The sequence below is a fragment of the Carcharodon carcharias genome, chromosome 17, assembly GCF_017639515.1.
Source record: "Carcharodon carcharias isolate sCarCar2 chromosome 17, sCarCar2.pri, whole genome shotgun sequence".
NCBI lineage: Eukaryota > Metazoa > Chordata > Chondrichthyes > Lamniformes > Lamnidae > Carcharodon > Carcharodon carcharias.
The window spans coordinates 106,083,900-106,099,315 of NC_054483.1; the positions used below are offsets into that span (position 1 = coordinate 106,083,900).

Consider the following 15,416-nt stretch of genomic DNA (forward strand, 5'->3'; position numbering starts at 1 on the left):
TCACTTGAAAGGAGTGTTTGGGCCCTTGGACGGTGAGGAGAGAGGAAGTGAAGGGACAGGTGTTGCATCTTTTGCGTGGGCATGGGGAGGTGCCATAGGTGGGGGTTGAGGAGTAGGGGGTGATGGAGGAGTGGACCAGGGTGTCCCGGAGGGAACGATCCCTACGGAATGCCGCCGGGGGGGGGGTGAAGGGAAGATGTGTTTGATGGTGGCATCATGCTGGAGTTGGCGGAAATGGCAGAGGATGATCCTTTGAATGCAGAGCCTGGTGGGGTGATAAGTGAGGACAAGGGGGACCCTATAATGTTTCTAGGAGGGAGAAGGCGTGAGGGCGGATGCGCGGGAGATGGGCCGGATACAGTTGAGGGCCCTGTCAACGACCGTGGGTGGAGAACCTCGGTTAAGGAAGAAGGAGGACATGTCAGAGGAAGGGGATGGTTTTTGAAGGTAGCATCATCAGAACAGATGCGACAGAGGCGAAGGAACTGAGAGAAGGGGATGGAGTCCTTACAGGAAGCGGGGTGTGAGGAGCTGTAGTCGAGGTAGCTGTGGGAGTCAGTAGGCTTGTAATGGATATTGGTGAACAATCTATTACCAGAAGGAAATTTTCTTGTACTTACAACTACCGTGCGAGATAGTTTTGGTTCTTCTGATTTCCTTCACTTTTCTTGCTATTTAACCTTGTTCTTTCCATGATTTGTTGTGCTTTTACTCTCGTTGCCAGTTTGGTGGATCCAGTGCCCATGGTTTGCTGGGGCTAAAGGATCCGGGTTGCACTCTTTGATCGGGGTGACCAAGTCAGTACAGAGACAGAGAACATCAGGAGATAGTTGTTAGAATAAACACATGCTTTTTATTTACAAACTAAACTTGACAATTATTCTTGTGTACTCACAACATAAAACTCTGCCTACACTCATCAGTGACTAACTACTTTCTCACACTTCTCTGCTATTGGATATTAAGATCATGTGACCTTTCATTACAATACTTGTCTTAAAGGGATATTACGTCTCAGATTACTGCACAAGTCTGTTAGAATTCAGCCAACACCTATCACCTCATGCCCCTGATAACTTCATCTCTAGTCATTTTTAATCTACTGATATCCTTGTCCTCATTATTTCCTCTGGTTTTAAATAGAAGTCCTACATCCCTCCTATTGTTAAAGCTGTCTCCAAGTTGCGATTTCCTCCAAAGATTTGGGAGCTGAAGGCAATACAATTGATTTCAAAACCTCCTACTCCAACTCATCCTTCTGTATTTTAAAACGCAAACTCCATCACCTATGGCTCAGATGATAGCACTCTCTCCTCTGAGTCACAAGGTTCTGGGTTCAAGTCCCATTCCAGGGCTTGAGCACAAAAATCAAGGGTGAGACCCACTGAGGGAGTACTGCAATACAGGAGATACCATCTTTTGTGATGTTAAAGCAAGGCCCCATCTGCCTGCTGCGATGGATGTAAAAGATCTCACGGCAATATTTCAAAGGAGGGCAGGGAGTTCTCCCCGATGTCCTGGTCAATATTTATTCCGCAATCAACATCACAAAAACAAATTAACTGGTCTTTATCACATTGCTGTTGGTGAGATCTTGCTGTCCAGATTGACTGCGGTGTTTCTGCCTTACAACAGTGATGACAATTCAAAGTACTTCATTGGCTGTTAAATACTTTGAGACATCTGGTGAAAGGTGCTACATAAATACAAGTCTTATTTTCTTAGTATCACTCAATCAACTACACTTCTTAAGCCTTTCTGTTGTCCTGGATTATGGACCTTGATCACTTAATTTAAAAAAAAACTGCCTGCCAAAGGGCTAAAATGATTACAATTCTTCCTTTCCAAATTTGTTCTTGCGACGGAAGCAACATAGGCTAGACACTATTTATTGTTCATCCATAGATGCCCTGTGGCATTACAAGACAATGGCACAGTGTGAGCCATACGACATGAATTTCTTTTGAGAATATCGTAACATCTACTTTTCTTTTGCCATGAGATATGCCATATGATAACATAAATGTCATCATAAAACATCGGGGAAGGGGTGCGACAGGGGGGTGGGGGGGGGGGTGGTCGGGGAAGGGGTGCGACAGGGGGACAGGTGGGGGGGGGGTCGGGGAAGGGGTGCGACAGGGGGGACAGGGGGGTGGGGGGGGATCGGGGCAGGGGCGCGACGGGGGGGTCGGGGAAGGGGCGCGACGGGGGGGTCGGGGAAGGGGCGCGACGGGGGGGGTCGGGGAAGGGGCGCGACGGGGGGGGTCGGGGAAGGGGCGCGACGGGGGGGTCGGGGAAGGGGCGCGACGGGGGGGTCGGGGAAGGGGCGCGACGGGGGGGGTCGGGGAAGGGGCGCGACGGGGGGGGTCGGGGAAGGGGCGCGACGGGGGGGGTCGGGGAAGGGGTACAACGGGGGGCGGGGAGGGGGTGTCTGGGAGAGGATGTTGGGGGGTCTGGGAGGGGTATTGGGGATCGGGCTGGTGACGGGGGTGGGGGGTGTCAGGGTGGTGACTGGGGTGGGGGGGGCTGGGGTGGTGACTGGGGTGGGGGTGGGCCGAGGTGGTGACGGGGGTGGGGTCGGGGTGATGACGGGGGTGGGGGGGGGGGTGTCGGTGTGGTGACGGGGGTGGGGGGGGTCGGGGTGGTGACGGTGGTGGGAGGGGGTCGGGGTGGTGACGGTGGTGGGAGGGGGTCGGGGTGGTGACGGGGGTGGGGGGGGTCAGGGTGGTGACGGGGGTGCGAGGGGGTCGGGGTGGTGACGGTGGTGGGAGGGGGTCGGGGTGGTGACGGGGGTGGGGGGGTGTCGGGGTGGTGACAGGGAGGTGATGGGGGGCTCGGGGGGGGGGGGGGGGGGGGGTGGTGATGGGGGGGGGGGCTCGGGGTGGGGGGGGGGGGTGACGGGGCGGGTCCGAGGGGTGTTGGGGGAGGCCGGGGGGGTGATGGGGGGGTCGGGGTCCCGTTGGGTGGGGGGGGGTCGGGGGTGGGGATGATGGCTGGGGGGGGTCGGGGATGGGGTGGGGTTGGTGTGGGGTGATCGGGTCGGGGGTGGTGATGGGCGGGTGATTGGGGCGTCCGGCGGGGGGGAGGGGAGGGGGGGGGGGGGGGGGGAGGGGAGGGAGTGGTCAGGGCTCCAACACCTATGAAAGTGTACGGGGATATCGCGCGCAGGCGCAGTAGCGGCTTCGCAGCCAGTGCCGTTCACGCGCCTCCTCCGTCCCTTTATTTCGAATAACACAATTTTTAAAAAATATAACGGTTTTTTTTAAACGGTTTGAGAATAACGGTTTCAATATCAAAGCACGACCGGGGGGGGGGAGGGGGGAGGGGGGAGGCGTCGAAAACAAAAATAAAATTCTTCCAACTCAAGGAACTATTTGTTAAATAAACTGGAGGTAAAACATTTCCTTAAACCAATATTGTGAAGAAATTTATCATTTTGCAATATGTATTAATGATGGTGATTTTTCTTCTTGTTGTGAGGCTGTGCGGATGACGACGTTTTTTTTTTATTTAAAGATCAAAGACAGCGCCCCCAGCGCTATAATATAAATAAACTGTCACCTTCAACATTAACCTCTTCCACACAACTGGCGAGGAGATGTGGAGGGAGACACACACACACACACTTGCCCTTTAAATAGTTGCGCGTGTGCTTTTTTTTTATTTTTGGAGAGGCAGGTTTGTTTCTGCCGTCTCTCCTATTTGTTTTTTTTTTTAACCAAAATGCATTAAATCTTACCTACACAGTGAATAAGTTTATGTCTCCAAGAGTCGAGCTCCTGTCGGAAGCCGCGCCTTTCGATCGAACATTGTTGACTGTGACACGGGCTCGCCATTTTCTGACTGGCTCGGAGAGTGTGTGTGTTTGTGTGTGTGTGTGTGTGTGTGTATAGGGAGGATATTATGATATGAAAATTAATCCCCCCTCCATGGCGGCGGCAGCGGCGGCAGCCGGATGGGGGCGGGTGAGGATGATGAAGGGAGTTGGGAAGGGGGGGGGGGGGGGGGGGGGTGGGGGGGTGGGGAACAGCAGAGGCTCGAATGGAATGGAAAACGACGGAGGGGGAGGGGACGGCGGCTGCGGCGGTGGCAACGTGCGCGCGACCCAGCGCGCGCGCCACGCCGCGTGCCGGAGGACCTGCGATGCGCGCCTCCAGGCGGTCACGAGGTCGTGACGCCGGCAGGTTCTCGCTGAGCCACCGCCCCCAACCCCTCCCTTCCCCCCCCCCCCCACCAATCCAAAAAAAAAAGTCCATCAGGACAGAGGCAAGAATGCCAAATTTCTGGGAGTTTCGACGTCCCACAATTCCCCCACCTCCCTTGTTCCGTGTGACCGACCGTCCCTTATTTTACCCGATGGGCCTGCACCTGAGCCCACCGTCCTGGGTCCCCTGTCTGCAAGGTGCTGTTATGCTGTTTGTCCCGGTATCCGGACCTTCAGATTTCACATGGCTGGCAGCGCTCCCTTCGTACGGAACCCCAGAGTAGGCTGTCCCTTAATTTTTCTCCACGAGAGTTGGTCGCCTTGCCCTTGGCTTTCCCCACGGCAATGCCTCAGCCAATCAGAGGCAACTTACCAACCAATCTGCACCCTTTTCTCCTGTGGTATAAATTGTTGCCATGATCTGGTTAAATGACGGAGCAGGCTCGAGGGGCTGAATGGCCTACTCCTCCTCCCATGTTCCTGTTTGTTTGAAATTTGGCATTCTTGTATCCGCCCTGATAAGTGCAAGATGAAAAACTCCAGCAACGTCTCTCTTTTCAGCAATATTCAAGATCTCAGCTGCATTTACGTAATGTTTTCCACGACCACTGGACGCCTCAAAGCATTTTACAGCCAATGAAGTACTTTTGAAGTGTAGTGTTAGGAAATAGAGTTAGTTTAAGTAAGTTATATTGGTATTTGTCGGTGTTAGTAATGAGTTTTAGCTTTAATGTTTAAGTTTGATTTGTATTTCTGTATCTGTGTGTTAAGAAAGCTCGAATTGAGTTTTTGAGCCTGCATTTCTAATGAGTTTGCAACTTAAGCTAAGGTAAACAAACAAGAGTAGAAGAATTGGACTGTTGCCCAGAGAGGCAGGTCCATCCCACAGACACACAGAAAAACTAAAGAAACAACAGTTTTAAGCAGTTTGAAGCCAAGACCCCAGAAAGACTGGACACTGGGAGCTGCAGATTTTTCAAAAAGGTCTCGGGGCCAAAGGGGTGAGACAGAATCAAGAGGAAATCCCATGCAGACCGTCTAGTCAAAGGCAGGACAGGAACCTGGAAGTTGTCCTGTTAAGTGAAGTTAAAAGTGAGAGGCAGAGAGAAAGACTCCAAGCTTCAGATTTAAAGAGACAAAAGCTGCAGAAAGCAGATTTAAAGTGAAAACAGTTTGCAAGAGACAGGAAGGTCCAATGAAACAACTGAAGGTTTGTAACTCTTTGCTATAGGCCTGTAAAGCAGTGGTACTGTTTACAGCTGAGTCAGTGAAAAAGAGTATGCAGAAGACAACTTGAATGCATATGGTGACCCAGAGAAGAGGAACATCAGAACGAGAGTTCGAAAACCTGGAGGTGAACCCTTGTAGAAGACATCTGAGAGAAAGCATTGGTTTGGGAGAAGATTCCAAAATGAGTTCTTGGAGAGTGGAGATTGGAAACCCTCATGTGAAAGACAGAGTTCAATGAGACTGGTTGGCTCACAGTGTGACAAGCGTCTGGGGGGAGCTGAGGAGAGATCCATAGCATCTGTTTGTGCAGGTATCTGTCACTTGGTTTCAGAGTGTGCTGTATCTGACCACAGGGTGCCTATGGTACATGGACTGTGTACTTACTGTGGGCATTAAAGTATAAGATAGCTTTTGTAACTTATGTTATCCCTACAAATCTGTATATACCTGTAAAAGTATAGTTGTGGTTGAAGGAGTATTGTAATATAGTTCATCTTTTCTTGTTGAATAAATGTTTTATTCTTTTGTTAAAAGTTCATCAGCTGACTCCTGTGACTCTGTTTGGTAGCTACTCTCCACATATCTAAACAAACAAATAAAAATTAGGATCTATCAAGCTGGGTTCCAATCTGGGATCATTGGATAATATTCAGCTAACCTCAGCTAGGATCATAACAGTAGTTACTTATGAAATGTAGGAAATGCAGCAGCCAATGTGCACTCACCAAGGATATTCCCCTCTGCTCTTCTTTGAAATAGTACCATGGAATCTTTTACATCTATCTGAGCAAGCAAATGGGGCTTTGGTTTGACATCTCATCCGAAAGACAGCACCTCTGACAATGTAGCACACCTTCAGTACTGCATTGCAATGTTACTTAGCCTTGATTTTTGTGCTTAACCACTGGAGTGAGACTTGAATCTGGAACCTTGAGCCATGTATGGTACCAATTGAGCCACTGATATCCTGTCATCATTCTGCGAATTGAGGCTACACATAAACAAGAAAAAGTCACCAGGATACTATTTGTGTTTTTTCTCAACATTTATCTTTTCAAATTAATACTTTGTTTCGTTTTGTCCTCCTTGCGCATGACATCTTGTAGCTTTAAAAAGCTAAATCCAAGTTGGACAACCAAGTTATAGCACTGTGTATTCATAGGTGGATTGCTTTGTATCCTGTGGCGAATTTTTGTAGGTCACATTCATTCACAATATGGTGAAAAGTCTGATCCACATTTCAGAGTCAAAATGCTGGATTGTCCTTGAAATTCCATTTGTGCATAAGATGTGATGTCCTTGCATGGAGAGTGCAGATCCTGTGACTGTAGACCACTGTTTTTGAGGGAGGTGAGAGATGATAAGCTTCACATGGTTCACCCTATTTTTAACTAATGCCATCACTTCAACATATGCAGCTCAAAATTACTCATCACTTGATATAGGGAGAACTCTACACATTTACCATTGAAATGTGGATGTTTTGTCACGAGCAAAGTGTAACTAGCTGTCTAGAACTGCAAAGACCATGATGTTGATGTTCTTGTTCTCCAAGAGGCACAGATTGATGAGGAATTCAGTGCCTCCAAGCTCTGCATCTATGGCTCTAAGCTAATTGCAGCAGTGCACCATGCATTTTGTCCTGCCGTTGACTTGCATCTACCTACTCGTCGTATTACATGGTCAAAGCCTTCCCAAGCCTATGGGAGAAAGAGCAAGGGGAAGTGGGACAAATGGATAGCACAAGCACGATAGGCCAAATAACCTATGACTTGGGACATTTCATTACATTAAAGGTGCTATATAAATACAAGTTGCTGTTGAATTGTACACGCACAGGGCAGTAAGTTAACCAACTTGATGCAATTCCCCTGTTAAAACCCCAGCTCATATGTCACATAAATAGCTCATGATGTCACAAATATTATTGAATGAAATCACCAATGCCATTCTTAGAATTAATATTAAGCTTTAATTGCACTTGTGGGTTTTTTTCAGACCTCTGTAAATCCTGCACCAATCTGGCCCTAAAGAAACGTAACAGCATTCATGAGGTGTGAATTTTTGAAATTTCCTACCCTGGAGGGATGCAGATGTTCAGTTGTTGACCATATTCGAGACTGAGATTGACATATATTTGGATGCAAAGGAAATCAAGGGATATGGGAACAGGGTGGGAAAGTAAAGTTGATGTAGAACATATGTATCAGGAGCAGGGGTAGGACATTTGGCCCCTCGATCTTGCTCCACCATTCAATAATATTGTGGTTGATCTGATTGTGGCCTCAACTTCACTTTCCTTCCTACCCTCTATACCCTTTTACTCCCTTGTCAATCAAGAATCTACCTATCTCTGCCTTAAAAATATTCATTGACTCTGCCTCCTCTGCTCTCTGGGTAAGAGAGTTCCACAGACTCACGACCTTCCAAGAGAAAAAAATTCTCCTCATTTCCATCTTATTTTTAAACTGTATCCCCTAGTTCTAGTCTCTCCCACAAGGGGAGACATCTTCTCAGCACCCACCCTGTCAATTCCCCTCAGGATCTTGTATGTTTCAATAAGATCACCTCTCATTCTTCTAAACTCCAATGGATACAGGCCCAATCTGTCCAATCTTTTCCTGTAAGATAACCCCCCATCCCAGGAATCAGTCAAGTGAACCTTCTCTGGGCTGCTTCTAATGCAGATAAATCCTTTCTTAAATAAGGAGACCAAAACTGCACAATGTACTCGATGTAGTCTCACTAATACCCTATACAACTGTAGCAAAACATCCCTTCTCTTATACAAACGCAGAAAATGCTGGAAAAACTCAGCAGGTCTAACAGCATCTGTGGCGAAAATAAGACAGAGTTAATGTTTCGAGTCCTTACGGCGCTTCTTCAGAGCTTTCATCTTAGTGCTTTTACCCCTACTTTTATATTACATTCCCCTTGCAATAAATTACAGTATTCCATTTGCCTTCCCAATCACTTGCTATACCTGCATACTAACTTTTTGTGATTCATCTACCAGGACGCCCAGATCCCTCTGTACCACTGAGTTTTTTTTTGCAAAAATATACTTTATTCATAAATCTTCAAAAACATTTCGAACCATTTCAATATCACCATTACAAAAATACAATCAGGTTCAACTTTTACAACATGAATCACAAGGTGTATCAGTACAAACAATGAATATTACAATCATTGGCAGACATTCATTTTAAGCTGTACAGCCTAAGGGGCTCTTTACAGTTCCCAGTCCCTCAATGCACTATGGCAGAAAGTTCTTAGGCTGCGACCCTTCCCCATTGCGCCCTTGTGGCGGCTGCCTCAAGCTTAACTGTGTCCCTCAGCACGTAGTCCTGGACCTTGGAATGTGCCAGTCTGCAACACTCTTTGCGCTGGAAAACCAACAAGTTTCGGGCAGACCAAAGAGCGTCTTTCACCGAGTTGATGATCCTCCAGCGGCAGTTGATGTTTGTCTCGGTGTGTGTCCCTCGGAACAGCCTGTAGAGTACAGAGTCCTCTGTCACAGAACTGTTCGGCATGAACCTTGACAGAAACCATCTCTCTCCAGACCTTCTTCACAAAGACACAATCTACAAGGAGGTGAACAATGGTCTCTTCCCCACCACAGCCACTTCGAGGGCAACGTGCATAGGGGGTGAGACTCCTGGCATGTAGGAAGGATCTTACAGGGAGGGCCTTTCTCACCACCAGCCAAGCTACATCTTGGTGTTTGTTGGAAAGTTCTGGTGATGAGGCATTCTGCCAAATGACTTTGTCAGTCTGCTCAGGGAACCATCCCACAGGATCCACCCTCTCCTTTTCCCTCAGGGCCTTTAAGACGTTACGTGCCGACCACTGCCTGATGGACTTGTGGTCGAAGGTGTTTCTCTGCATAAATTTGCCCACGACGGACAGGTGGTACGGCACGGTCCAACTACTTGGAGCGTTCCGCGGCATCATGGCCAGACCCATCCTTCGCAACACTGGGGACAGGTAGAACCTCAGCATGTAGTAACACTTGGTGTTTGCATACTGAGGGTCTACACACCGCTTGATGCAGCTGCACACAAAGGTGGCCATCAGTATGAGGGCGATGTTGGGCACGTTTTTTCACCCTTTATCTAGAGGCTTGTACATCGTGTCCCTGCGGACATGATCCATTTTCGACCTCCACATAAAGCGGAAGATGGCTAGGGTGATCGCCACCACACAGGAGTGTGGAATGGGCCAGACCTGCGCCACGTACAGCAAGAGCGAGAGTGCCTCACACCTGATGACCAGGTTCTTACCCGCAATGGAGAGGGAGCATCGCTCCCACAAGCCCAGTTTCTTTTTCACCATAGACACTCGCTCCTTCCAGTTTCTAACGCGTGCCCTGGTCCCTCCGAACCATATCCCCAGCACCTTCAGGCCATCAGCCCTGACAGTGAAGGGGACAAAGGATCAGTCAGCCCATTTCCCAAAGAACATGGCCTCGCTCTTCCCACGATTTACCTTGGCTCCCGAGGCCAAGTTCGAACTGGTCGCAGATGTGGATAAGTCTGTGCACTGACAGTGGATCCGAGCAGAAGACGGCGACATCGTCCATGTACAGGGAGACTTTGACCTGAGTGCCTCCACTGCCTGGGATCGTCACTCCTCTTATGCCCGGATCCTTCCTGATGGACTCAGCAAAGGGTTCTATGCAACACACGAAAAGAACAGGCGAGAGAGGGCAGCCCTGCCTGACTCCAGATTTAATAGGAAAGCTATCTGATTCCCACCCATTGATAGAGACTGCACTACTGATGTTAGTGTAGAGCAGTTGGATCCAATTGCGAATTCCCTCCCCAAACCCCATTTTGGAGAGCACATCCACCATGTAGGTGTGCGATATTCTGTCAAAGGCCTTCTCCTGATCCAGGCTGATGAGGCAGGTATCCACACCCCTGTTCTGTACATAGGCAATCGTATCCCAGTGAAATGGGTCGCCAATTTCTAATTTCCTCCCTTTCCCCCTTGTACTTGTAGATGAGGGTGATAATGCCTTTCCTCATGGATTCTGACATACTGCCAGCCAGGAACATACTCTCATACACTTCTAGCAGGTCCGGGCCAATCCAGTCCCACAGAGCCGAATACACTCCGCCGGTAAGCCGTTGCTTCCGGGAGTTTTACTCTTCTTGAAGGACTCAAGGGCCTCAGTCAGTTTGTCAGGAGTTAGCGCTTTGTCCAGACTCTCCCGTGTACTGTCATCTAAGACGTCCGTGATAGAGGACAGAAAGGACTGGGAGGCCGTGCTGTCTGTGGGCTTCACGTCATACAATCTGGCATAAAAGGATTTGCTGATCCTCAAAATGTCGGACTGTGATGACTTTACTGAGCCATCTTCTTCCTTCAGGCTGCTAATCACAGAGCTCTCTCTGTGTACCTTTTGGAAGAAGAAATGTGAGCACGTCTCGTCCTGCTCCACAGAGCTGACTCTGGAATGGAAGATGACATTGGAGGCCTCCGAGGCAAAGAGCGAGGCTTGCTGGCTCTTCACCTCTTGGAGTTCCTCCTTGACATCGACCCCCATCGACTGCAGCCGGAGCAGATTCTGCATGTTTTTCTGGAGTCGGGATATTTCCCTCTGTTCCTTTCTAGCTTTCTGGGTGCCTTTGAGGATGAAAAACCTCTTGATGTTTCCCCTGATCGCTTCCCACCAGTGTGTCAGTGACTCAAAGTGGGGTTTCACGGTTCTCCAACCTTTGTAATCCCTCTTGAACTCCTCAATGTTCTCTGGGGTCAGCAGTTTCACGTTTAGCTTCCATGCCCCCCTGCCAACCCTCTGGTCTTCCTCTAAGTGACAGTCAGCCAGTAGGAGGCAGTGGTCAGAGAAGAACACCGGCTTGACGTCAGTGGATCTGACTGCGAATGCACGGGACACAAACAGGAAATCTATCCTGGAACAGACAGACCCGTCAGGCCGCGACCAGCTGTATCTACGCTGCACTCCGTCTGCAGGGTTGCTGAAGATATCATGCAGCTTGGCATCCTTTACTGTTTCCATCAGGGATCTGGATGTAGCATCCAATCTGCTGTCGGCCCTGCCAGATCGTCCAGCCGCATCGATGATGCAGTTGAAGTCACCGCCCAGAATGACCGGCCTGGAGGTTGCCAGCAGCAGTGGGAGCTGCTGAAAAACCTCCAGCCGCTCAGCCCCTTATGACGGGGCGTAGACGTTAATTAACCGGAGTGGAGCATTCTTATACATTACGTCTGCTACGAGGAGGCGCCTTCCCACCACCTCCTTAACCTGGGAGACTGTGAAGTTGCCTCCCCGCAGCAGAATACCCAGCCGGAGGAACGAGAGTCGTTTCCTCCCGACCAGATCGATGGCCCATGGGACCACCATCGTGACCATTGCCTGTAGGAGCTGAGGTGCGGTATCGCACACTTCTGCAGAAACAACAGGTCAGCTTTGACCTTGGCAAGGTAGTCCAAGGTTGCAACACATCGCGTAGTAGATTTAATGCTACGCACATTTATGGATACAATCTTTACACCCATTTTAAAGCAGTTAGTCGCTTACCGAACCTGTTGTCTCTGAGAGTTCCAGACCTTTGGTCTGCTCCTTCATGCCCGTAGTGTGCTCAAATTGCCTCACTTTGGATGGGCTGAGGAAAGCGTCCTGAACCTCCCCATTGGAGGTGTTCTGCTCGGGTGGCATCTGGGGGTCGTGCAGAGAGCGGGGTTTGAAATGTCCTCTGTTGGAGAAGCTTCTCCAATCCCCTCCCCCTCTGGGGCGTTGCTGCTCCCGGCTTCCCGGAGCTGGGGTGCGCTGAGCGCCTCACTGTTCCCAGATTCCTGGGGCTGTGGTACACTGGCCTCTTCGGGATGTGGGCAAAGTTGGGGTGCACTGGTCTCTTCATTGTCTCCAATGTTCTGGAGCTCGGGTGTCTCATCCTCCAACTCCCTAGCGTTTTGCTGCTTCTTCTGTTGGCGCCGCCCTGGCCCTTCTTCATCCGAAGAGCTGCTGCTCTTGTTATCCGTGTCGGATAGGAGACGCCTCTTGACTCTTGTCTGGCTTGGTTTCTTTTTAGCCCCTTCTTCCTTTTGGCTCTCTTCACCAGCTGCCACTCCCCCTGCTGCTTTCCCACTGCTGCCTCCTCCTCCTCCGTTGATTCGCTCTCCTGAGGAGTGGGAGGTTCAGGGGGCCATGCTGTTGGTTGGCCGTCTGTTGCCCCAATCTTTTCCTCCACCTTATCTCTCTCTGTGTCCTCCTTTGTTCCGTTGTTCTCCCTGGGGGCCTTGGTAGTTGGAGTGACACAAGGCATTTCTTCTGCTTTCCCCTCGTTGGCTTTGGCTGCCTGTGCATAAGTATGGCAACGTTTGGGGCAGGTCTTGTAGAGGTGACTTGCCTCGCCATACAGGTTGCAGCACTTAGCCTGTTTACAATCTTTTGTCTGGTGCCCTTCCTGTTTGCAGTTCTTGCAGAGGACGGCGCTGCAGTTGGCTGTCACATGACCAGACTTGCCGCATGAGCGACAAAGTTTGGGTTGCCCAGCTTGGACAAGGTAGCCACGGCTTCCCCCAATAGCGAATCTGGAAGGAGGGTGGAAGATGGCTTCCTTACCGTCGGTCTTGAGCATTACCTTAACCTGGCGTTTACATGTCCAGATCTCCAAATCATCTCTAACCGCGGTGCAGCTCCCAACCTTATCGAAGTACCTGGTAAGGAAGGTGAGCACGTCAGCGACAGGGATGAAGGGGTTGTACAAATGCACCGTCACAACCTGTTCTCGTTGCAACGGCAGAGCAAAGAGCGGCTCCGCCATCAGAATCTTCATTTCTGGCAGGTCTTTCTTTTCCTCAAACACCTTCAGGAGTTTGACACAAGCTGCCACTTGCTTGAAAGTCACATCAAAAAATCCAGCGCTGGGGAAATCCTGCAGGCAGTAGATCTCCGCAGCCTCAAAACCACACAGCTTGAATAGGATCCTCTTGGTGAAGAAGGTCCTATCCATTCCTGTTCCTTGCTCGCTTCCCTTCACCATGACTCGGATGGTGTTAGGTACCCCATGGTAAGGAGTTCGACTGGTTATAGCCATTGCTCTTTCCCCGGCAGAAATACTATGAAGGTCTCTCCCCTGCCAGGTAAGTATCACTCTGTACCACTGAGTTCTGCAATCTCTCCCAATTTAAATAATATGCTGCTTTCTTATTCTTGCTGCCAAAGTGGACAAGTTCACATTTTCCCACATTATCCTCCATCTGCCAAATTTTTGCTCGCTTTACCTACCTGTATTCCTTTGCAGGCTCCTTATGACCTATTCACAACTTACTTTCCAACTATCTTTGTGTCTCAGTAAACTTAGCAACCATACATCCAGTCCCATCATTCAAGTCATTAACATAAATTATAAATAGTTGAGGGCCCAGCACCAAATGCTGTGGCAATTGTTATGACCACAGCCAGAGGGAAATATACCCTTTTTTTTTGTATTCTGAAAACAAGAAGACATACCGACCTCAGTAGCAAGAGATCCAGTAACACATTGGGGATTTTAAAAATTAAAAGTAAAAGTTTTATTAACAAGAATAAAAAGAAAACTTAAGCATACAAGATTAGTTACACAATTAAGGTTAGTCTTACAAAACATTCGCAAAAAAACTCACCACTTGGTCAGACCCACAAGTAAACACCTTCTAGGCAGCACTCCCTTATAAATGCTTTACTATAAGAAATTCAGTAACATTACCCAATGCAAACTGCTGTAGCTTTAATAGAGGCATACCACATGACCTCTCAACTTTCTCCCACTCTGCTGTGAAATCCAAACTTTAGGATAAAACTGTTTATTGCAGTCCAAGGCTTTCCTGGGTTGACTGGATGTCTAGTGGCATCTCCTCCCAGCCCAGAGCTAACTTCAGCTCACCAGTTATCCCCAGCTATCCTCACAGCTCCACAGTAACTCTAAAGTATCTTTTTTCCCCTTTCATCTCAGGTTCTATTGTTGTCACATCTCTTTGAACTCCATTCCTTCCAAATATAAAATCTTCCATGTCTCCATCTTTTCTTTGCTTTTGTGTCAATAAAATATAATATCCCCCCTTCTATTTACCTATGGAACTCCTGCAAGATGCAAACATGTTTCTTTTAACCTCTGATTCCCCTTTGATATTCAAACAAACTTTCAGCTTATCTAAAAATGCAAGCGTACATCTAACCTATTTACTTGTATCTCAACCTTAACACCTCTATCCTTTTCATGTTTCAAATTCCCCAGACAATTTGCCTCCTATTAATCTCTGCCCATGTTAATTAAATCATACACACACACTCAGACACACATAGTCTTTTCCACAGAATAACACAATATTGCACAAAAATATTTTAAAAAATCCATTTATCAGACACTCCACTCGTTACATCGTGCCAACCTGAAAATTACTTTCTAAAAATAAATTCTTGGGGTGCGAGCATTGCTGGTTAGTCCCGCAGTATTGCCCATCCCTAATTGCCCTTGAGAAGGTGGTGGTGAACTGTCTCTTTGAACCATTGTAGTCCATGTGGTGTAGGTATACCCATAGTGCTTTAAGGGAGGGAGATCTAGCATTTTGATCCAGCGATAGTGAAGGACTGGCGATGTATTTCCAAGTCAAGATGTGAGTGGCTTGGAGGGGAACTTTCAGGTGATGGTGTTCCCATGTGTCTCCTGCCCTTGTCCTTTTAGGTGGTAGCGGTCGTGGGTTTGGAAGGTGCTGTCTAAGGACCCTTGGTGAGTTCCTGTAGTGCATCTTGTAGATGGTACACACTGCTGCTGCAGTGCGTCGGTGGATGAAGGAGCGAATGTTTGTGGATTGGGTGCCAGTCAAGCGGGCTGCTTTGTCCTGGATGGTGTCAAGCTTCTAGAGTGCTGTTGGAGCTGTACTCTTCCAGGCAAGTGGAGAGTATTCCATCACACTCCTGACTTGTGCCTTGTAGATGGCAGACACGCTTTGGGGAGTCATGAGCTAAGTT

At 48.8% G+C, this 15,416-nt stretch overlaps 1 protein-coding gene across 11 annotated transcripts in view; it reads right to left on the reverse strand.

Moving 5' to 3' along the window:
• Positions 1 to 3,931, reverse strand: part of LOC121289595 (ligand-dependent corepressor-like) — a 128,543-nt gene extending 124,612 nt beyond the window's left edge. For 6 of the 11 annotated variants that reach the window (XR_005945616.1, XR_005945618.1, XR_005945617.1 and 3 more), the window contains exon 1: positions 3,740 to 3,931. Coding sequence is in view for 3 of the 11 variants with exons in the window: in XM_041209186.1 (XP_041065120.1) it covers positions 3,740 to 3,836 (97 nt within the window). In the remaining 8 variants the exon portion in view is untranslated. Of the gene's footprint in view, positions 1 to 620; positions 779 to 3,739 lie in introns of all 11 variants that reach the window. The other 5 variants (XM_041209188.1, XM_041209190.1, XM_041209191.1 and 2 more) reach the window with 3 other exon arrangements.
• Positions 3,932 to 15,416: the final 11,485 nt, after the last annotated feature.